Source organism: Citrus sinensis, chromosome 1 (genome assembly GCF_022201045.2).
Source record: "Citrus sinensis cultivar Valencia sweet orange chromosome 1, DVS_A1.0, whole genome shotgun sequence".
Taxonomy (NCBI): Eukaryota; Viridiplantae; Streptophyta; class Magnoliopsida; order Sapindales; family Rutaceae; genus Citrus; species Citrus sinensis.
The window spans coordinates 173412-198128 of record NC_068556.1 but is presented as its reverse complement, the minus strand read 5'-3'; the positions used below and the strand labels follow the sequence as shown (position 1 = coordinate 198128).

The following is a 24717-nucleotide window of genomic DNA, read 5'->3' as shown; positions in this document are numbered from 1 at the left end:
TAGATAAGCATCGGCTAAGCTACTATTAATGACCTATACAGTGTTAATCAAAAAGTTGCAACAGAAGATAGTAAAGGCACCTGATAAATCGATTTCTAATTGGCATCGCATTCAGAACTACCAACCCGACCTCAAGATTAGAGGACCAGCTAGCTTAATGTTATTATTATTCTTATTATTATAAGTAAATAATAATTAAAACATAAACATAAGCATTATTATTTGAAAAAGAAGATACTGAGTAGCTGTTGCATGTATGTGGAACTTAATGTAGATGCTTGAGAAGAGAAGAGAAGAGAAGAACAAATCTAAAACAACATTAAACACGCACAGTCGCATGCCTTCTGTTGGCTTGGCTTAGCTTGAAGAAAAAGAAACTCGATAGCGTTGGTGTTGCTGTTGGATTGGTTACACTATTCCTTCACCCCCTTTGCACCTTTTCACACGGACTAATTATCCTGTCCTGTCCAGGCCCAAGCCCATTTGTACTTGGTTGTATCGGCATCCACGGATTTTCGATTGAATCCACGGATACTAATCGCTTGATTTTTTATTTTTATTTTTTTTAGTATCTCTTATTCCTTATATGGCAAATTGCAAGTCTACCCAATAGCTGCCTTAGATGAAGTAGTCCATTGAGACCTCTCCCTCGATCTAGAATGTTCTAGAAATTTATTCTCATAAGAAAGAGGTCAAATTTGAAATAAAGATCAAGTTTATTCCGCACACTTTCTCAAATTCAACCGCTTAACTTTGGTTTGGTCTCTGTTTTGTAAACAATGTTCTCACAATATCAAAGTTCTTGATAGCATTACACATGCTTTTTCGCCATCGTAAAATCTGGCCGCTTTTGAACTCCATTGGAGCTCCCAAAGGACACACACACTTTTATATGCGCCAATCACTAAAAGTTAACTCATTAAAAATGTAACCCTTGGGAAAAATCACAATGTTAAAAGTTGTCCATATTAATCAATTGCAGATTGATACACGATACACCCATCTAAGAGTATATCATTAATTATGATAAATAATAATAATCTTATTACCAAGATTTGCAAATTAAGTCTAGATAACATCACATCACTTGAATCTTTAATTTTGTGAGCCAATTAACACCCCAAAATCTGTCTAACAGAGGTGATTGATTACACAGATTCAAAGTGCGGCCCACCAGCATATCCACTGACATGATCAAGCTGCTTTCCTTTAGTCCCCGATCCCTTTCCATCGTTGTCAATATTCCCCAACACAAAGTCAAGATTGTAAAGCACGGGCACCATTGTCACCGAACACAGGAACACCAAGACGGGGCCAAATATCCAAAGCAAAAGAGGCAATGCTGCATAAAACAGCCTGTTCCCAACAGTGTTCAGTAGAGACCCCTTTTCAAATAAGTCAGTCACGTACTCGGGAGTCACAATTGACAGGGGATCCGGTGGGGTGTTGATGAGTAAGTTCACTTGGTTTACGAACCTAATGGCCAACGAGTGGCAAAAGAATGAGAATAAGAAGATGGTGAGCAGCGACACATATTTAAGTGCCAGCATGAATTCGCCATGACCCCCATAAACGGCGTCATTAAGTGGCTTCTTCACACTATATGTGCTGCTTATCACGGCTGCCAGACCCGTGCATAACAGAATCGATGTGGTTGCCATTAAGGTTGATCCCATTATCATGTTTCTAAGTGACTGAACGGCCAATATGTTTTTCTTCTCATTGTCCTGTGTAATCAATTATTTAACAAACAAAAATTTTATTAATTTAATCAACTTAATTTATATTAACAGACTAATTAACATATGTAAATAATATTTCAAGTTGCTAGCTAGCTCATTAGTGCTTAAGTTATAATATATCTAGAATTAATTAATGGCTGGGACAATGTAGTGGATGGATTACACCACACGTTATGTAATTAATATTGGTGCCAGCAAAACATGCACAAATTAGTTCATGAAAGCGAAATGAGATGCCATCAACTTTATCATCCATATTTACTAAGTGCTGGATAAAATGATTCTAGATAAAAGATTGATTAAGGTCATCATCACAATTATATATTCAGAAAGTGGAATCTGATAATTCATTTTTGGCATCAATATATGTTAGAGGTTGCATCTTGCAAAGAATTTTTGATATTCTCCTTAATATGCGAATAATCTCTTAAATTTATTTGAAATAAAATTGTATCCATTATAGAATTATACTAGCTAGCTAGCTATTATACTCAACCAATGTCTCCAAACTCTAAATATGCGTGTGGTACAATTGTGCTAAATTAAAATAGCTATACGGAAAAGGAAAAAAAAGTCTCAAATTAATATTCTGAAACTGACCATTTATATACTCGCCATACATTCGTTTGATATTGGCTAGAAATTTAATGTTAATGTCTTGCAGGAATGTATGATCGGAAAATAGAACATTTGAAGGGAGGATAACTCGCAAGCCAACAATTAACCAGAAAAAGAAAAAGAAAGAAAGATATCGAATCATGCATGCATGGACATGTTCATTGAAGCATGATGATGGAATTAATAATCCACACTAGGTAGCTCACGCACATAACTAATTCATTATAATTAAGAATATAAATGTATATACCTTCATCATGGCGGTGACCCAGAGGCGTCTTCCTCTAGCATTGGTACCAACTATGGTTGTGAGAGGTTCAGTTCGGATTTTATGCCATAACCAAATATGATAAGCCATGGTTATCGAAAACCCTAATGGAACAAGTATTACATCCAAGTAGCATTTCCTCCATTCCATGATCTCTCTCTCTCTCTCTCTCTTTCTTTCTCTCTTGTATGTGTGATATGTGTGTGTATATAGAGAGAGAGCTTCTGCTGAATTTGTGCGTGCTTTTCTTGTGAATTAGTCTTTGCTCCCCCTTCAATGAAACTCCTTTTATCAGCACAATTTCTGCACTGTTTAGGAATGTATGTGGACTAGTTTGAATGTGCAATTCAGTGCACAAATGACAAAGCCAATAGATAAGAAAAGCAAAAGACCCTCCTTTTTCTTACACTAGATAACAAACAACAACATATTTACGTGGGGAATATGCCCCACTCCCACTTCCTCTACTTTCATTTTTTTTTGGGCATTTTTAATCATCTTTTGATTAGCAGTGAATAATCATATATAATTAATGCATGGCATAATGGCGCCAAGCATATTACATTTTAGATGCTATATATAGTATATACTACACCATGATTAAGATTCTATTCTAATTTCTTATATCTAAGTTTTTACCTTAAAAAAATATAGATGAGTGATTTGTTGTAGAAATTTCGTAGTAAAAACTATAAATTAATTAAAATATCTCGTTGTTTGTATATACCAATATATGAAATTAATTTTGAGAATCGGTGCTCTCTCTAGTTTTCAATTAATTACTGAGTTTAAAATTTTCCACTTGCTTCTTGTTTAATAATGCATGCATGTATATGTATATTGATATAATAATTTTCTCGGGGAGACGTTTGTATTTTATGTATGAGATTTCACGTAGATATCATTATCTAACAATAATTTTTTTTTAAAATAATTTTATACCTAGGTAATGACAACTATATGCAGTCTCGAATTTCATAGAAATAAAATTTATGTACTGAAAACATTAGCTAGTTTGTTGAATGTCAGTTGCCATGAAAGATTAAGAAAATGAATAGCAGTGGAAAATGATATGAACAGAGTGAGAAGCTGACAAGGCGCAGATGATAAAGAAATTATGAAGAGACCAAAGAAAAACGAAACAGAGAAGGCAATATATATATATATATATATATATCATCACCATCAACTTTGCTTTTCCGATGACAAGTGCAGACACCGCGTGTTTGTGTGTGTGGCTGTGTTTTCACGCACTAACACATTCATGTCGATAGCATGACACTGCAGTAACGTGGAAGAATAGCCGGCTTGTGTTTAAAAAGAGTTACGTTACCCTCAGGATAATGGGCAAAGTCCACTTATCTTTAGACTCAGGTCATAAGTCATAGCACATGGTGACAGACACGTGTATATATTATATTATATCTATCTGGAACTATTCTACCTTCAAATTTATTTATGGAAAATCCTAATTATCAAGAAAAACCAGAGAAAGACGAGAGAATGAAGCATGTGGTGGGAGGAGAGAGAGAGAAAAAAAAAGCTGACAGCAGAGAGAGAGAAGAGGCAATTCTCTCGTCATTCTCTCGTTGTTCTTGATATTCCGAAAACTTTGTAAATTATCAATGATCTACCTAATATTTATTAAAAGAAAACCACTGTTTTATATATGTGATGTTGATTTGAGCATGTTATATTTGACATCATCAAAATTTAGGCTCCGTTTAATATATATTTCTTCAAATAAAACATATTAAAGTAGAAATTTTGTTAATAGAATTTTTATAAGTAGAGTTTTTACCCGAAAAAAGTTAATTATTTGGTTGTCAATAAGAGTTTTTGTTAAAAATTATAAAATTAATTTAATTGGCAAGTTTTTTCTATAGTTATGTTGTAAAAGGATGAAATAATATTGTCAAATAAGTAAAGGATATTTTAAATATTTTAATATTTAAAAAAAACTTTTCAACGAACATTTACTCTCTAAAGCCGAAAATTTAAGTTTTTTTTAGTAGAGATAAAATAACTTATTTAATTTTCAAAAACTCTATTAAAAAAAAAAATAACAAAAATCTTAATAAAAACTTATGAAATTAAATAAATATTTATGGTCATTTGATAAATCATATTAAATAGGCACTTAATGGTTGTTAAAGGAAAATAGAAATTATAACATATTTATAAACTTCACTGCTAACTGTAAAAGCTATTCAAGTATTTTTAAACTTTCATTGAATATTAGGTAGAAAATACATAATTTCTCAAAATTATCTGCAGTTCTGAGCAGTGAGCAGCCAGCTTGTTGGAAATCATATTCACTCTCCACCAAATTAAGGAATTTATCAGATGTAGAGTCAAATCATTTTTTTTTTCTATTGATATACGACATGCACTATCGTCTATGTTGGAAAATATGTAGGGTCTTTTTGTAACGTCTAAGCCTCTTTCTCTTTCAATCAACCGAAGCATTTTGCTGTGCATATAAGTGTCATTGATATGCATCTCAAAAAAAAAAAAAGGGGGGAAGTGTGATTGATACGAGACATCGTTATATAATAGTATTAATTCTTATGAGTTATGATCAGGTGCGGCGGTTCCCGAGCATTTTGCAATTACAATGCCGACGTAAGCTAGGTATTGATATTGATATTCAATTACGATACGATTAAAAAAAAATCATAAACATTAATGTGTTATCGAGTTTAATCGAGTGGTTTTTAAATAGTTTTTTTTTTTCGACAGTAACCCGTATGTGTTTTACTTAAGTATGATTGCTGATAACAGCATTAATGTTAAGATAGAAATGGCTTTTCGTGAGATTCTTTTAGTCATGATTGCCATAATCCAGAAACCTCGAGAAAGCTACTTGGCCCAGTGTGGACAATTTTATCATTGCAAGCAGGCATGCACATTCACTTGATAAAATTTGCTTGTAATATCAAAATACCTTCAATTTTTTGCATCCTTTCTTTTCTACTTTGTTTCTCTTTTGACTACTACTAAAGTTATTAAAGGAAGCAAAGACAGGACAAATGAAATAAAGAAATTAAATAGAGAGAAACAGTACTGTGATGTCGATCATCAAGCTGTTCCGATTATAGTGAGTTATTGATCAATATTTTAAATCAGTCAAAAGATAAATTCCCATTTTAATTTGTTGTTTAATTTCCCATGGCCAGTAAGCCATGCAAATTAATTAGTAGCTAGTGGGTAGGTGCATATATAAATTTATTTATTCAAGATGACATGCACAATAAAGAATTTGAAGGCACCTAATTATTATAAAAAAAAAAAAAAAAACTTGAACCGCAATATTACAAGGGATTACTTATCTAATCAATTTATTAATTACAAGCTAACTGAAGTGGTGCTTCATAAATAAATGGTAAAGAGGTGGCCACCAATAGGAGTTTAGAATCTATTGGTTATGAGATCCACATATGACCACCTCTACGTTGAATATCTTCCGTCTAGTGCTCACCTAACAAACGAATATTGTTAGCGCATATAGAATTATTATATTCATCTACAATTTTAATTTTCTGCGTATCACCTGGAAGCATAATTAAATTGGCCGGCCAGCTTAGACCATTAACATTAGTGCTCAAAACATATATGTGCTTGTTCAATTATATGCATGCATGGTACTTTCAGATTCTCACCCGCATTCTCCAAATCGAGAGTAGCACTTCAAGTTCGCATGCACACAATTGTAGGATACCACGAGTTTTCCTATGACAATAGATTATATGATAGAACAAATTGAAGGGTGTGAATGGTGACAGTTGAAGCTTGCCACTAACTAGTTACTGACGTAATTTCTGCCCTGGAATGTGTCTAAGCAGCCTATATCTATCTATGTGGACATGACTTGAATTATGGCTGTGCCCGACTCATTTCTCAAAATTAACTCAAAAATTAAGAGTTGCTTTAATTTTACATTTTTAATCCGTGAGCTGTTCTTAATTTATGTGGTATTTGTTTCTGCTTAACAGTTGATAATGCAGATTATACAAAATCATTGAATAAAATGATTATAGAGTAATTCTTTTTATTTATTTACTCTTTTGTGTGTGTGTGTAACCTACCTCGAAGTTCTCATATTATTATTATTATTAATGTACTATAATGTGGTGAAGAGTAAAGGCTTGGATACGAGAATTTAGCCGAGTACGACAGGTCGGTTTTGGAGAGGAAGAAGCATTTTGTCATCTACATCTCAACGACGTGTCGGTTTAAAAAATCCAGTAACCAATCGCTAACGGGTGGGGGAACTTTCTGAATCTCGTTAAGCTTGTACAAACAACCTTAGATCATAAGCTTAGGCTCATTATGTTGCTTTACACGTTCTCTTTAGCATTATAACTTGTAAACTCAAAATCAGTGGAAGTTTCCTTCGATCATCACAGTGGATGGATGTAAGCACGATTGTCACCGAAGCAATGGATGGATGTCGGCACGATTGTCACCGAAGCACCATAAAATTTTTGGTGTCCATTATTGTTTGTTTGCTCATTCTGCATCCGATTAATTGTGTGCTCGTTACTGATCATGATCGTCAGGATTATTATTATTATTATTATTAAATTTTAATTTCAATTTGGGGATCAATTGCTTATAAGATAGGATCTTGGGGGATTCTGGATCGATGCCAAATTCTGAGTAAAGGTCAACAATTCAGACGACAAAAACATCTAAATGAAACTCCACGAAATCTTAAAAAAGAATTTATTGACATCCATCCCATCGATTAATTAGCATATATAAATCAGGCCAAGCATCCTCCAAAGACCTTTAATATTTTGCAGTGGTTTGTGAAGTCAAAAATGCTTTGATTATTTATGAAAAACTAAAGAGGAAATTCTCCAAATTAAGTTCAACTGTCTTATTATTCTCAATGGCCTAGATATGGATTCGTCTTGAAATAAATGGAAACAATGAACGCACAGTAATCAAAGTATTTGAAGATAAAAGTTGCGCAGTGAAAATGGGAAGAAACTGATTTAGAATTTGAGGAGGATTTGAACAGAAATCTTATGAATAATAGAAATAAAGAACATTTCTTTCCGGGTGAAGTTTTAGTGGAATTGAAGGATGGGATCGTTTTTTACTTTAATTTTGTACGTAACAAGATGAAGCACGTACAGAAGTTGAGTGCTTGCTGGCTTATAAATTGGAGATAAAAGAGTTGACATATTTACAAGTCGCTGCTTCCTTGTCCGGTCTAGTCGAGTGTGCGTCGCCTTCCCTGGAGAAGCAAATACAAGGCACCCGCATAGAAAGCCCAATCGGATGGGTGGTGGTGGTAGTATTACTAGGCTTGGATATGGAATAATGGAAAGGGAGGCTCAAAATAAGCCTGTGGATTCAAAATTATGCCCAAAAAGCCCGTTAAAGCTGCTTTTATGATGAGGATGAAAGAAAAAAACCAATATTTTATGATCACATGCGCTCCTGTCCCGGTGGGTTTGTGTCAGGCTGACCAAAATAAAAATATCTCTAGTCTATTATACTAGTTCCCTAGATTTTGCATCGTTTTATTTAATTTTGTTTGCCTGCAACTCCAATTCTCGAAGCGTACAGTACTTAAAAGGCAGAGAATCTCTTCCCCCCCCCCCGGACAAAACAAAAAAAAACCTTCGAACTTTAACCGGAAGTCTGGCCTGGGCACGAAATTTCATACCACATTTGCGTTTTCAAGCCCCATGATTGAGAGTTTGACCAATCTCATCTCATTCGTCTTGCTTCAGTTTATAGAAAAAGTTAATTCAATTTCTAATTTCTTATTCCCCTCTTATTATTTTTCCAATAGATATGAACGGATATTATTATTTTATCACATAATATTTTTTAATATATTACTTTACTATCAAAGTTTTTTAAATTAATTTTTATTTATTTTTCCACCAAACCATTAAATTTATAATAATTCTTAACAGAAATTATGGTTTAAATCTATTTTACCCGTAGATTGTATAAGCATAATTTAACTCTAAATTAAAAAAATACAAAAATGATTATATACAAATAAATAATATTTGTATCAATTGATTGTTTCCTAGATTTAAAATAATTAATTGATAAAATTATAAAAATTATGCAATGTGAAATTTCTAAAATATTGAATATACAAAAAATCATAAAATATTCTTGTGATACCAGCAGCTTATGAATGGAGTTAATGGTTTGGTGGTAAAATAATAGAAACCGAAACACTAAAAGTGATAAAAAATAGTTATCAAAAAATTTTAGTTGTAAAAGGATAATATCCCTACAAAAAACAAACATCCACATTCTCTAGATTTTTACAATTAAACATTTTACCCTTTCATTAGTATACATTTGGACTTCTTGTCATTGGTGAAATCTTTTTATTTGGATAAAGATAAAGTCTTTATTGTACAATAATCTTAGTATGCATTAAAGCACACTATTTTATGTGGATCTTGTAGCTCATTAATATCTCTATTTAAATATATAAAATTCACCAACGAAGGAAGATGTTCAAATGTCTATTTTGAAGCTATAATGCTTGACTATGTTACAATTTCTAAAACAGTGGTAGTAGGTTTGTAAATCCATTAAGTACAGTAAGAGTGCGTTTGAAATTGAGGTTGGACAGCTGTAACTTAAAAAGTACAGTATTAAAGTATTTGGTAAACACTAGCTGTTGTACTTTAAAAGCTATATTGATATAATTTTTCATTTGTATGATGGAAAATCTATTATATCTTTAATAATTTTATCAAAATTAATATTTATATTTTATATTTATTACATATTATTAACTTTCGTTTCATAATTATAATTTCTTTTTACTCCTAAATAAGACCTAAATCTTTAAGGTGTGAGTGTCTTTTTTCATCTCATTATATATTCTGATATTATTTGAATGTCCAAGCAATGATTTGTTGTTCCAAGAAGATTAATTTGATGTGTTTTTAGTCTTTATTACGAAGGACCTTACGTTGCCCAACAAAAGTACCCAAAAATGAAACACGCATCGCTCATGATTGAATCTTTATTGTTCATACCTAATAGAAGAAGTTGGTGGGAACAAAAAATCAAATCAAATCAATCATAATTCATATAGATTATAAAGTAGAAATTAAGTTGGTTAGAATTAGATATAAGGAATAATGAATGGAAGCTTTTAAGTTTTCAACTAGCAATCCATAAATATAATTGTAGGGCTCCGGGAGAGGGAGAGGGAGAGGGAGACAGCTAATTATGAATTTACAAATATAATTCTGCTATCTCTTTGCTGGCTCTAATTCAATCATTCAAATATTAAACCATAATGCACATCGAGCACTCCATGATAGTAAGGCGTTTCAGGTTGTACCAAAATTGTTAGTTTCTAAGAAATTTCATTTGTTAAAGGTAGATCAATTAATCATTGCGGATACTGTATGCCAACCGCTTATGATATATATATATAATTATTCCAAATCTACAAGAAACTACAATTTGGTGCAATAATGCAATTAGTTGACTCTTCAATTTTTTTTAATTAATTATACACACACACATATTAATTCGATGAATTAGTATTCACTTAATGAGTAAATTTTTCTTAGTCCAGAGGATATTATATTTAGGGTGCGTTTGGGATTGAGGTGCTGTAGCTTTTAAGCTACAGCTGCTGTGAAAAAAAAGTTGTAATTATGAAATAAAAGTTAATAATATATAGTAAATATAAATTTTAAATAATAATTTTATCAAAATTATTAAAGATATAATAAATTTTATATTATACAAGTGAAAAATTATATCAACATAACTTAAAAGCTACAGCAGCTAGTGTTTACCAAACACTTTAGTGCTGTAGCTTTTAAGTTACAGCTGCCCAACCTCAATCCCAAACGCACTCTTAGTCTACAGTGTAGATTACTTTTTTCTTTCTTTTTTTTTGGTGCCGTCTAATAAGAAAATCCATATTTGTAAACAATTTTATATCAATCATTAACTATAGTGGATGTCCATACTTTTAAAAATCTAACTCTTTGTACTAAGTAGTAAAATTAAAAAAAAAAAACTAAATTTAAGAGATTAATTCTACAACAAAAGGTAGTCTTTTAGCAATTTGTTTTTTATAATATACAGATAGATGAATATTTTCATTTTAAAAATGATAAAGATACATGTACAAACTATTATATAAATTACAAACAGACATCACGTAAAATATCATTATCACTTGTTATTGTTATAGTCTTTTATTTTCCAGAAAAGACTATAACAATTTTTCGATGAATTAGTATTCACTTAATTAGTAAATTTTTCTTAGTCCAGCGGATATTATATTTAGTCTACAGTGTAGATTACTTTTTTCTTTTTTTTTTATTTTTTGGTGCCGTCTAATAAGAAAATCCATATTTGTAAACAATTTTATATCAATCATTAACTATAGTGGATGTCCATACTTTTATCAAATCTAACTCTTTGTACTAAGTAGTAAAATTTTTTTAAAAAAAACGAAATTTAAGACATTAACTCTACAACAAAAGGTAGTCTTTTAGCAAATTTTTTTTTATAATATACAAATAGATGAACATTTGCATTTTAAAAATGATAAAGATACATGTACAAACTATTATATAAATTACAAACAGATGTTACATATAATATCATTATCACTTGTTCTAGTCTTTTATTCCTTAAAAGTTAGTGGGAGGTATGGTAAGCATATATTGAATAGGATCTTGTTAAGTTAGATAATAATATAACTTACATATATTATCCCATCAATTTATAAGAATACAATTTGTATAAAAATTTATACATGTATCATTACTCATTAAAAAATGTTTGGATGTTTGCATATAGATCCTAGAGTTCATATTAAATAAACCCACAGAAAATATATTGGGGTACTGATAATCCCTAAAGAATTTTTTGATTAAAACTATTTGGAAAAAAAAAAGGTGGAAAATATAATTCAAGTATTCAACCCCTTGGAATTAAAATATTATGAATAATGAAAGGAGACATTAATGTTCAAGATTACATTTAATTGAAGCCCTATTCCTTCGTTTCCAATTATTAATTAATCCATCTTAAAGTTGTCGCAATTAAAGGAAAGGAAAAGGAAGCAAGTGGGGATCACGTTGTGCAAGTTATTTAATAATTTGGGCACAAAATCGGAGTCAAATCTGCAATCATATTGTTGATTGGGAATTAAAGCGATTCCCAAAATGCTATCCATTCTACGCACCTCCCTCTTCACTCTCAGTGAACACGCAAGAAAATTAAAGTCACATGAGCTTTCATTAATTTAACCTAAATCCCATCATCATCGTAGTTATTAATGCAACATGAACATGGGCACAAACATTTGAATCACATAGCTGCCCTCGTGGTCATTTTTTTTTTTTTTGTCAAAAAGATAATCAAAATGAGAGATTTAAATAAATAAAATTTTTAAGAAATGTAAGATTGCAATAAAACTCTTTCATTTTGGCAAATTTTCTATGTAAAATTGACACATAAATTTGCGCAAACTCTTAAAAGCCAACAAGGCAGGCACCGTTTAAGTATGAGCCGTGAAACCTGCAGTAATTTGAGTGAGAGTGAGTGAAATTGGCAAATTTCCAAGTCAAATTGTGCATTTGGTTTTTCTGCGATAAGTAATAAATAAATAGAAAAAGTACAAACAAATTCACATGGGTTGGGTTGGCTTCTCTTGAAAATCCAAGTAGCTTGTGCCACGGCCGTGACAACACGCGGTGTCAGTGAGATTGAATTGTACGAGGTAGAGGTACGATTGCTTACCCTTGACTGGCCTGGCCATGCATGCGGCTTTCCAATTTGCCATATCACTGATTCTTGCGGTGAGATGCTCGGACTTCACATCACTGTTTCTTCTAAATCGTTATATATAAACCCGAATATTAAGTTCTTATTTGGTAACGATAGATTACAGCTTTTAAGTTACTGTGCTGGTTTGAAAATAATAATTTTAATAAAAATATTATAAATTTTTAATTATACAAATGGTATATTATATCAATTTAATTTTTAAACTATAATAATCAATTTTTAAGCTACAGTTCTCTAACTATAATACTAAATAAGGATTAAGGGCCAGTTTGGGAATGCTGTAGCTTTTAAAATAATTGATATTAGCTGTGCTGTAGAAATAATCAGCTGTAAAGAGAATCAGTTAAGTGTTTGGTAAATTTTGTTTCAAGAAGTACTGCGAGTTTTGAAAGCAGTCATGGACGTTTGGTAAATTTTACTGTTAAACTGCTGAGAGAAAATAAATGACTAAAATATCCATAATATAAGATAAAATTTACTTATATATATAAAAACATGTACATATAATATTTTTAATTGTGTATTATAATAATTTTTACTAAAAATAAAATTTATAATATATTTATTTTATTTTATTTATCTTAAAGCAATTGATAATTAAATTAATAATATAGTGAAATAAATTTAATAATAATTCGACCAATAAATTGATATTAATAAATTTATATTTATGAATTATAATACAAATTTTTTTATAAATTATTTTGTTTCCAATTTGAATAAGGATAATTTTGGATTTAAGTAATAATTTTAAGGATATTTATGGAATTGTATTAAATGATAAAATTGATTTTCAAAATCAGAATCTAAAAGCTACTCATTCCCTACTTTTCAAAATCAGCTGTAGGAGAAGCTGATTTTGACAAAAGTGATTTTGATTTTTTTTTACCAAACACTAAAACTAATTTTTAGATTTTCAAAATCACTTTTAGGTCTCCTAAAAGCAATCCCAAACGGGCCCTAAATGATATAGGAGAGTCATGAATTAGGAGGATCTCTGTACATTAGCCTCATATGTCATTATAAAATAATTAATAAGAGGCTGAGATTTGTTTAAAGAAACTAACAGTATGTGAAATCCAGAGAGAGAAGCCAAACTGTATTATATTATTCCTGGAAATTACTCATCTCCGAATGAGTTAAAGAACCAAATTAAAAATATAAAAAATAAATAAATAAAATTCATTCGATGGTTTTGGTTCATATAATGTAATATAATAGTGAGCTTAATTTACGGTATGTTATTATAATTATTAGAGTCTAGAAACCCTAAAAGGTTCCTCCAATCCAACCACTATATATATTGTATTGGTAACAAAAACACCCTTACAATATTGACATTAGCAACTAGCAAGCACCTCAGAGAAAGAGACGTTCTTATTGATACGTACAGAATTAAGCTTTGGAATTCAAAAACAAGCAATGGAGTCCAAGAAGTCTAACAAGATCAGAGAAATTGTCAGGCTCCAACAGATCCTAAGGAAGTGGAGAAAGCTTGCAAACTCACCAAAGACGAGCACCGGCGGCAACAATAACAACAACAGTGCCAGTAAGAGCATCAAGTTTCTGAAACGGACGTTATCCTTGTCGGATAACCCTCTCCACAATGCATCAACTAGTACCGTGCCCAAGGGTTATCTAGCTGTTTGCGTCGGGGAGGAGCTAAAGAGATTCATCATCCCAACGGACTATTTGAGTCATCAAGCATTCCACATTTTACTAAGAGAAGCAGAGGAGGAATTTGGGTTTCAGCAAACAGGAGTTCTGAGGATACCTTGTGAAGTAGCTGTTTTCGAGAGTATCCTGAAGATGGTGGAGCAGAAGAAAGACACTTTCTTCATGCAGGACTGCAGGTTCAATATCGATGATACAAAGGGGTATTGCTCATCAGAATACCAGCAAACTCCGTCCCATCATCCTCAAAGCCCAATGTGCAGATAGTTTTCAACTTCTACTCTTATAGCTCACATTTATTTCGTTTCACAGGACCACAAAAAAAAAAAAAAAACAGTTATCTCCTCTTTTTTCAATTTCTTTTGTTGTTTTTCCTTTTGTTCGACCGGCCATTGTATAAGAGAAAGAGAGAGAGGGATTTGAAAAAGACGATGTAGAAGTGTAAGAGAAGCATTTGAAAATTAATGAAAAGATACAGAAAAGTTCAGTTGTCTGAACCATTTTTACAATGCATTTTCCTTTTCTCCCACATATCTAAATCCATTAAACTGCATCCGTTGACTCAACCACCTAGAGCTTCAAACATTCAGCGTTTGTTGACAAAAATCACTTGTCTCTAACCCCGTTTAGCTCATATGTCTAAAATTATAATTAGTAATTTTAGCATAGAAATTTATCATATCAGAACCGAAAATGTTGCGAAAGGCCAAGATAACTGCACAGAGAATGGGATGATCATGTCTGGGAGCTGGAACACGGCTCAAATAAATCTGATAGGATCTTATTTTTGGTAATTAGGTAATTCGGCGGTAGAAGGGACAATATTGTACAAGTCAAAGCGGCCATTGCATTTTAATGCCAATATCTTACTATCAATTCTAGGAGACTTGATAAAAATGATTGAAAAGCTTCCAATTGATGCTAAGTTCTGGCACCAACGGCGTCCGGGATTCAGGACGTGCTTGCCCATCAGGCCTAGAATAATACAAGTAAAACTCTAAAAGTAATAAACAATTGAATAAAGGAAAAGGGAAGAGAATTTTAACACTTTAAAAGTATTTCCTATACCAACTTAACTAACTTATTGTGATGCATATAACTATAAACCAAACTGAACTATCATTCAAGCAAGCTTCTCAAAATCATTTTATGTATGTTTTCTGTTATATTCTTTTCCCAATACATACGTACATACATACATATATATAATTCCCCATATTTATAAAATAACAACAAAATCCTTCAGATCTATAAGGAATAATTTAAAGGTACATATGAAGACAAATATAAAAAATTTGTATAACAAGATGGCTTTTTTCCCTTTTTCCAAGTTTCTCATGTGTTTAAGACCTGCTAAATTCACATGTGCGCTTCACCACCTTAGCTAAAACCAAGGATGAAAAGTTATTGAGAAACTGAAACCCTAATTGCTTGCATTTAGTAAGATCTTGGTGTACAAGCCACATAATGAATACGGTGATAAAACAAGAGGTATCATCAAAAATAGAATACTTGGATCGCACATGATATGCAGCAGTAAACTTTATGTATAAGAGAGAAAAGTAGATAAAGAAAAACCTTGTCTATTCAAGTTCATTTCCATTTCGCTAAAATCCTTTGGAACATAATCCCAACACACTTTTATTTTTGGTGTTTCAATTTCATTAGTACTGCCCTTATTGGAATATGCTCTCACCATAAAAGGAGAAAAAAACATCAGGCAAAGTGGACCTGTGAAAAAATAGTAGTTTTGGGGAAACAGTAAAAGCACTCTGTTAAGGTCCCTTTTGTCCCGGTAAATTTTTAAGATGGAGCTAAAGGAAAATTATTTTTCAACCAGCTTTCTGAAAGTAAAATCTCCTTTTCAAATTTGAGAACCACACATTTCATCCCTTGATTAGTTTTCCTCATCTTTTTTTTTTTTTCTTTTCAATTCCCCTATTGAAGAAGAGTAACAGTTTGAACCCCACTGACATGGGTGGGGAGGGATCTGATTGTTGCTAGGCTAATGATAAAAAAGAGAGAGAGAGAGAGAGAGAGAGAGAGAAGCTTTAAGCAGTTTAAATTGTACTGACACGTGCATGCCTTGACTTCATAGTAGCCTAGGGCTGGAAAACCTAAACGTGTTGCAAAATTTCAGATCAGGAATCTAGGAAAAATGAAGCCTTAATTACTGGCACTAATGACAATAAACAAATGCTTATTTGAAAAAAATTAGTTCACTTGGCATTGATAATGATTATAAATGAAACGTACTACAGCATAAGATGCCAGATTCAGTAAGGAGTACGACACAGACAAATGACTACGGAATTGTCCGTTAATGTGCAAGATTTATGAGATAGAATTGCATCACAAGCAAACATGTGCTGGACTTTGTCAAAGCTAAAAGGACAGAGAAAATACGGTATCCTATGTGTTTAATTACAGAAACAAATGTTCGAAAGGTGTCATGATGTATTAAAAATATCATATTGTAGCCATTTGCACTTAGATCAAGTAAGACTAAAAGATTAGAATAGGACAAATTTCAGACCTTAGCAATCAAAGCACATGCATCCATTGACGTCTATTTACAGGAACCACATGTTAGCAATGACTCATCAACCTTCATTAAATTACCAAAAGGTAAGAGATGATTACTCGTATCATTTTTGCTTAATGATGAAGCAAAGTCAAAAGGCCACACCCAATAAACAGAACCACTACATGTCAAAACTGTTCAGTTTTTGTACATTTTGCATGTTAAAAAATTTGTCAATGGTAGCAGTACACCCAGATTTAGAACTAAATGGCATATTGATTTCTTTTAGGGACTTTTATCAGCACCGTATAATGCAACAGTCAAACATATTGAAAATGTGTGCCATGAAGACCTAGAACTATTATGGTACATTTATGTTTATGCATCCTATCCACCAAGAATTGGATGTATTTAAGTATTAAATAGCAGGATACAACATTAGGAAACTTCAATATAACTGTCTTAGCTTACATAATGAATATATTGAAGCATCATTTGGAAGCTTATACAAACTTTTAGTCTTGATTTTTCTTATCTAGCATTTACTTACTAAATATATCTGTTCCCATATCACAGAACACGAAGTTGTTTCACCAAGTATGAGCTGTTTTAGGTCTACATCATAGTGGTATTGATTACAAAGTCCTCAGGCGAAACTTATAAGCTTTACATGCAATTATTTTGTGAGAGAAAATGGCAAGAAAAAAGTTCAAAGGTTTGCTGACTCAGAAAGCACAAGAGGTGATTTAAGTAACAACTTTCCCATTTTCCATATTACAACAATCAAGGCTTCAAGAGGGAACATAAGAGTGGATATTAGTAAAGGTGAAGTATCAGCCCTTAATTTACCACGTGTAGATGTATTTTCATCAGTTACATAATCCAGATATATTAACAAATGATAAGAAAGAATGCCAATCAGAAACTATTTTTCCAAATTCACAATGACAACGTCTGGGAAAGGTACATACATAAATTCCTTGTCTTGAAGGCTCTACTGATGCTCAGAAACAAGAAAGAAAAGAGTGAAGGGCCAATTGGGCTCAGCCCATATGTTGTGTAAACCATATAATAAACTGTAAGCCCATATTCTTACAAAACATGAAATCCATTCGACTATTACATTCAGTTACACCCTTTACATTAATAAAGAGAAAAAATTATGTCCATGGTCAACCACTCAAGCACTAGGTACTTGTAATATGCACACACAGAGATGGCTCTCAAAAAATCTTCTAAACAGAAAAAAATGAAACAGAAAGAATAGAAGAAAACCTGCATTTTAACTCCTGAAACCAATCAATGTCAACTCCAGCAATGCATTAGCTGAAAAAATATTTGCTGTCTTATCCAACCATAGAAGCAATAAGCAGATCAGGGGTATAATTACTCACCATCATCGTAATTTGGGAAGGTAACACATTTGAAAACTTTGCACTTTGAACACAACACATAACCAACCTGCAGCAATATTTAGGTGCAAAATAAGGTATATTTGATTCGATTTATTCTCAAAAAGATGGCTCTCTACAACAAGTACCATAAGAAATCCATAGATCCATTAGTAGACATAAACAGAGAAGGCTAGAACGTTCCACTATTAGAGTATATTATATTGTTCATGCAATAAACTTTTTGGTTTTTTGTTCAAACCAACATATTTCCATCAGACTAGTACAAGTAATGTTACTCATTTTTTGCACTGGTATCACCACTATGGGATTATACCATTTTGAACAATTTGTCTGTGTAATAGGAGTACTAATCACTAAATAGGAGTGCTTACGGCTCTACAAGTCGGACATCGACGATAAATGCGGTTGTTTTGAGCTTTGACATTGGTCTTTTGTCCCCCACAAAAATCACAGATCAACCATCCTTTACCGTTACAAGATTCACACATAATCCCAACTTCAACCTTCAATAAAAACAGGAAGAGATTTAAGAACAACACTGATAATAAATAAATATATATATAGAAGAAAGCTTTAGAAACAGAAAATTAAGCAAAAATAAGAACAAATGGCAATTTCCAAAAAAGGAAACTAAACAGTTGGAAACATAGTTAAAGCACCTCTTGTTTTACTGGGGCACAGAGAGCAGGCTTCGACTTCAACGAATGACTTGGCCTTGATCTTGATGACGACGAAGATGATGGCATTATCGAAAATAATTTCACCTTGGCTAGAGAAGCTACCACTGGTACTGGTGGTGTCGCCATAATAAGTTAACAACCACAAAAATGGCCTCAGCGCTCGCTTTTCAGTTTCCGCTATCTAGATGGACAATAGAGATAATCAATTAGGAGAACCCAAAAATACGCCCCCATTTCGCGCCAATATTACTAAACTACCACTATAAAAACTGAAAAGCTTAAACTGCATCAAAATGACATAATGCCATCACATTCATATAAGGAATTGATTCTTTTGTTTCGAATTTGGATGTGCTTCATATGAAAACTACTTAAAAAATTAAGTAGATCATAGACGGCGTCACGTCGAAGATAAAACGATGAATCTGGTAATTTCCCTTTCGTTTCTCTTAGTCCTGTTACTCGTAACTCGTGAGTCAGTAGTGTTCTCTTACCGGACGGTGACGACCGACGCCGACCCCTGTGCCGCCACAAATCAGCGGGACCCGCGGACACTTCGGTGGGACCAGATTACGGTGCTGATGAACGGGTACTCAGAGGACCGGATCCCTCTTCTCCAATCAATCGCCGCAACGTACACGGCATCCCCACTGGTCTCCTCTGTGTTGGTCCTCTGGGGAAACCCCTCTACTCCAACCCGAACCCTCTCCCAATTGTCCCACAATCTCTCACTCTCCTCCTTCGGGTCCGCATCAATCTCCCTTATCCGCCAACCATCCAGCAGCCTCAACGCCAGATTCCTCCCCAGATCATCGATCCGGACCCACGCCGTCTTAATCTGCGACGATGACGTGGAGATGGATCAGAAATCCTTGGAATTCGCCTTCAGGATTTGGCAATCGAATGCCAACCGTTTGATTGGGGTGTTTGCCAGATCACACGACGTTGATTTGGTAAACAAAGAGTGGATTTATACGGTGCATCCGGATAAGTACTCGATTGTTTTAACTAAGCTGATGTTTTTGAAAAGTAGCTATTTGTTCGAATACAGTTGCGGAGGTGGGGCAGCGATGGGTGAGATGCGAAGGATCGTTGATGAGATGCGTAATTGCGAGGATATTCTGATGAATTTTGTGGTGGCTGATCGCATAAATGCGGGGCCCCTTATGGTGGGGGCGGAGAGGGTGAGGGATTGGGGAGATGCGAGAAATGATAGAGATGATGGTGGGGCCCGGGGATCGAGGAGCAGGGTAAGTGCCGTGGGGTTGAGTAGTAGGAAAATGGAGCATAGGAAGAGGAGAGGGAAATGCATAAGGGAGTTTCATCGAGTGCTGGGGCGAATGCCGTTGAGATATAGTTACGGGAAGGTCGTTAATTCGGTTGGAGAACAAGGCTTGTGTGAAAATGGAGGGAAATTGGTGTTCTGTGATCAAGTGTAAGTACTTTTTTCTTTTTTTCTTTTTTAACCCTTTCTTCTGTTTATTAGAAGATTAATTAGATGATGAAGTAAAAATGTTTAAGAGACAAACAGGGTGCAAGTAAGATTGTAACAAAATTGTCACTGAAGTTTTGTTATTGAATTAAAGATGTGATATAAATACGTACATGGCAATTGTTGTGTTCGACCTTATGTGACATTATTTTCATCAGTTCATCATACTCAAGACTGCTTACTCCAAAATTGATTTGGAGGTTTAGTTTTATTCTCGAGGATTCTTTCTTTCGACCATTATTAATTGGTTAGTTCGGTGCAGCCATGAATATAATCCGTTGTTTGTTAATTTGCAAAAGAGGTGAAAAGCCGTAAAGCAATCCTTGGACCGCTACGAGATACACCATCATTTTAAAATAGCAACTGGCACGATGTAATTCAAAAACTTCTCCCAATTGAGGATGACTTGTATGTAACTCATTCTATTCGGTACACCACCATAGATTTCTCTACGATTACCATACGCACTAATTTGATAATATATATTTCGATTACTCTTCTATAAAATGTACACTGGCTCTTACATTGCTATAAGAATAACTAAAATGTTAGAAGGGAAATAAGAATAATGTAATAATCTAAAATGGGACGCAGCAGTTAGCATTCATGACAAGCCCACAAAGAGAAGCTAGGCTAGAGGAGAGCAGAGAAAACACAATTTTATTGATTTCTTCTACACAAATTCCTCCCAAAAATAAATAATAAAAAGAAAAATTGAAAAGGATTGGTCACACCGAAACAATGAAGCCCAATCTCAGGTTTACATTACATTAATTTTTGAGAAGGAAATGTAAACAACAGATAAGACGTTTCTTATTAACAAAATGCTGAAGAACCTGCAGGAAACTCATTCGGAGAGTGGGGTAGAGAGAGAGAGAGAGAGAGAGAGGAAGGTGGCTTTGTTCATTTCTTAACGAGGAATTGAAGTGATTAGTGTTTTAGAAGCTGATAATTCATCATGAAGCGCAAGAGTGTTGATGAATTTCTCACTTCTCCGTCAAAATGTACAACTCATAAATTGAATCTCTTTGATTTTAGGTTCTTGACTTGTTTGTGAAAATTGATTATTTTTTATTAATCTAATAAAAAAAAATTTCCTCCAAAAAGGATTATGGTGACTTGACACTGCTACAATTAACGAAAGAGGAACCTAGAAGATCGGAGGTGCTTCAACAACAACAATTACAAGAAGAAGAACTGCTCTCGTTCTTAAGCAAAATTGATAAATGGCAGTGCCTGTGCCAGAGGAGAGCCTCTTGTGCTTTATAATCCAGCCAACACGCCCTTCTTAAGACCTCCCACTTTAGTCTGATCTGACCGCCCTTCTCGACTCTCACCTCCTTCCTGGATTAAAAGGTAATCAACCCATACTAACTGCAACCCTTTTTTTTTTTTTTTGGCTTCTTTGAGGAGTTGCTTCTTGTCTTGTTAATTACAATACATTGTAACGTTATCTCAACATGCAACTCTGAGACAGATTGCGTACATCACATTAAATGCCTAAACTATAACCGATTTTGTATATACGCAGTGCAGCCTATGATTTTGGTATTTCAACCTGTATGACTTCCCATCATCCTCATACTTCACTTTCGACTACTGATTTCCTATTTGCTTGCTCTTTGTTGATGAAACTATCCTTGAGAGCCTCGGGATGCTTAGCCCCATTACTCATTTTTGCAATTGTGGGTTTGTCTTTTGATGAGGGTAATGGTGAGGTGAACTCTGATAAATTGCATTATTTATCTCTAGTTGAATGTTGGTGCTGACATATATCATATTCATTTACAGGTAACAGTAAAATCTGCTTGTGCTTTACCGATCATAGGTTTAGGATCCGGTGCCTGAACAAATGAACGTCATTCTATGCTCCAATCATGGCCTTTGATAGTTGACCTAGACTTCTTGTTTAATGTTTGCCTGTTAGTTTTATTGATGTGTGCAACTGAATCATTTTTTAGGTTTAATTGATTCCTCTTGTGCTATAGCTTTGGTCTTTCCGGTTTGCGGACTACATTAACACTACTGTCTCACCTTCTACAATAGTTGGTTGATGATAATTGGCAGATCTTGTTTACTGGCCGGGGAATTCAAACAGAGGGAAATCAGCTGAGGTATCAAATGACTCCCTGGCTGGGTCAAATGTCAGTTGCCAATGGTATCTGGAACTGATGGATATAGATGATGCTGCTAGTACCAGAAATGCTTCTGAAATGCCGGTAGGAGGCCAAGGATTACAATTCAGGCAGCAACACCCCCACTTTATACCAACACAGATCCATCGAGACCCGTATATTCAGGTCCCCTTGTAACATGAGTCTTTCAATCTATTGCCTAACCAGATTTTGGTTATGTACATCATGAAACACGAGTCTTTCAAATGTTATCTAAGTTTGAGCACATTGTTTGTGTTATTTAACTCTGAAAAGCAGAGGTGGTGTACGACAAGGTAACATTTGAAAGCAAAGTTCAATTAACAATCCCAACATCCCGGTAAGGAATCCATTATCTCTATATAACTTTAAACAAAAGATTCGGATTCAAGCATAGAGAGAGTATGCTTGAATGCGATCGAATTAACCACCCAAAGCAAGGCAAAGGCCTCTGTAGTAAAAAGCAAAAGGAATGAAAGCATTTCCTAGTTATATCAATCGCCTACTGAACATCGAGATATAACCAATCTGGATTTTATTACTGAGATAGGTAAACCGAGGGGATGAAATAATGATTAGGAAAGGGAAAAAGGAATGTGCTAAGGCCTACTAGACCAGCTTCAAGGACGAATCTCAGCAAGTCTGAAGAGCAAAAGCAGATCAATTTACGAGCAGTTTAACACCTTTCTTTGCCATGGCCATCGCAAAGAGGCTGCCTGAATGACTACTCGATTTATTATTATTATTATTGTTTTATTTTAATTACACAACAAAAGCCAAGAAAAGATGAAGATGTATGTATGTTTTGTATCGTGTGTACCATTCAAATACCAAAGAAATCCGCCAAATACAGGAAGCAAATCATGGCGAATTTTGGTGAAACGGTTGGTGGGGTTGATATAGGTAGCTGCATTCATCTCTATGGCACCATTATTTTTTGCCAAAGAGCCAAACTCCAGCACCCGTTTCATCAAATTAAAAAACATTTATCCAAACAATAACAGAAAGAAAGCATACATATGATAAACTTGAAGTCTTCCAACCGCCGACCAAGACCAAGACTATGAGGCTCCCCGATGAAACCCTAGTTCCGCAACTACTCAGATTTAACATGCTAGTGTGGGTGTGTATTTATCTATGCGTTAGAGTGCCATTTCGTCAATCCAAATGACGACTCTGCCCTTTTTCTAATTTGTTAATTAATTATGTACTGGTGCACTAGCTTACTGGACCGATCTTCCATTACTGGCCCGGCCCATCCTTACTTCGAACTTCAAAGAAGGTCCCTTTGGTGCAGGTTTTCCAAATATATTTTTTAAAAAATAAAAAAAAAAACAACAAAGGTTCCATTGATATCAAATAAAATCCATGCATCATCATTATAGAAGATCAAATTTATACTAAAATCTATTCCAAAAAAAAGTCGATCAAACAGTAGCAATCCTAATGATGCTCCTAGATCTCCTTGGTTCCTTTTTATATGCTGGTTTTATTATACTATTATTTAAGATTGATATTATTCATATTAACTCTTTCAAGTAAACCTTCATCTTAATATTTGTTCATTCCAACCTATATATTAACAAAATATAAGTAAAGTTTCATTCTTTATGATTAAGGGTCCGACCATATTTGAACCGCTTTAAGGTAGAACACGTCTTCATAATTACACGATCAAAGTTATAACGTAGTTTTTACTATTTATCACTTTACGTATGTGACTGTGATTTGTGCTCTACTATAAAACAGCTTCAAGTTAGTCATTGCCTATGATTAAAAGCACTTAGACCTTAGACAACAGGCAAGGACGTTTTAATCTAAAAGAAAACTTTAATCTACCATGCCAAAACAACAACAACAATAACTGCAAATTAATCATTGAGTGCAACAAAATAAGAAAAAAAATCGAGATTTATGGAACAACAAATCTTCACGCAATGACGCCACATAATTTAGAACTCAAAACTATATAATATATATCTTATGTATTTAATTGTGGATCGAGATATTCTAAGTTGCTTATTATATTATAGCATCGAAATTAGTTATTGCATGGCGCTTTATAGTCAACTATGAAATATGTTTGATTCGGGATGGATGTCTAATAAGGAAAGCCCCGTCAATGAAATTGATTGGATAAGCTTTTTTGACATACCTATCCAATGTAATCTAGAATATTAAAGTTTATCCAAAAAGATTAAAAAGAGTCATTCTAAAATACTTCTTCTCCCTTTTAATTGGCGTGTTTATTTGAAAAAAGGAAATATTTTGAAAATCAAAGCAGTCCACACTTTATGAGCGAATTTAAAATTCAAATTCAATATAATAA

The 24717-nt window shown here is 33.5% G+C and overlaps 4 protein-coding genes and 1 non-coding gene across 7 annotated transcripts; 2 read left to right on the top strand and 3 right to left on the bottom strand.

Moving 5' to 3' along the window:
* Positions 1-942: 942 nt before the first annotated feature.
* Positions 943-2932, bottom strand: LOC102619321 (hypothetical protein). Its single transcript, XM_015531750.3, has 2 exons — positions 2611-2932; positions 943-1727 (listed from the first exon to the last, which is right to left on the bottom strand). Exons 1-2 carry the CDS (start codon positions 2776-2778, stop codon positions 1149-1151), a joined length of 747 nt encoding a protein of 248 aa, XP_015387236.1. The 5' UTR covers positions 2779-2932; the 3' UTR covers positions 943-1148.
* A 10804-nt stretch (positions 2933-13736) lies between these two features.
* LOC102619609 (protein SMALL AUXIN UP-REGULATED RNA 51) lies at positions 13737-14598 on the top strand. The gene has a single exon (XM_006483565.4). The coding sequence runs from the start codon at positions 13873-13875 to the stop codon at positions 14389-14391; it is 519 nt and encodes a 172-aa protein (XP_006483628.2). The 5' UTR covers positions 13737-13872; the 3' UTR covers positions 14392-14598.
* Positions 14599-17560: 2962 nt separating this feature from the next.
* LOC102620182 (uncharacterized) lies at positions 17561-19386 on the bottom strand. Of its 3 annotated transcripts, XM_006483567.4 has the most exons (5): positions 19238-19386; positions 18723-18924; positions 18435-18566; positions 18043-18109; positions 17561-17974 (listed from the first exon to the last, which is right to left on the bottom strand). In XM_006483567.4, exons 2-5 carry the CDS (start codon positions 18867-18869, stop codon positions 17931-17933), a joined length of 390 nt encoding a protein of 129 aa, XP_006483630.2. In that variant the 5' UTR covers positions 18870-18924; positions 19238-19386; the 3' UTR covers positions 17561-17930. The 3 variants fall into 3 exon arrangements, with proteins under 3 accessions (XP_006483630.2, XP_052297478.1, XP_052297473.1); XM_052441518.1 differs by having other exon boundaries at positions 17561-18109; XM_052441513.1 differs by lacking the exon at positions 19238-19386 and having other exon boundaries at positions 18723-19026.
* On the top strand, positions 19163-20368 carry LOC102619904 (glycosyltransferase family protein 64 C3). Its single transcript, XM_025101081.2, has one exon. The coding sequence runs from the start codon at positions 19163-19165 to the stop codon at positions 20180-20182; it is 1020 nt and encodes a 339-aa protein (XP_024956849.1). The 3' UTR covers positions 20183-20368.
* Positions 20369-22981: 2613 nt separating this feature from the next.
* On the bottom strand, positions 22982-23106 carry LOC112499093 (small nucleolar RNA snoR77). Its single transcript, XR_003066619.1, has one exon. It is a non-coding gene; the product is annotated as a small nucleolar RNA snoR77 (small nucleolar RNA).
* Positions 23107-24717: the final 1611 nt, after the last annotated feature.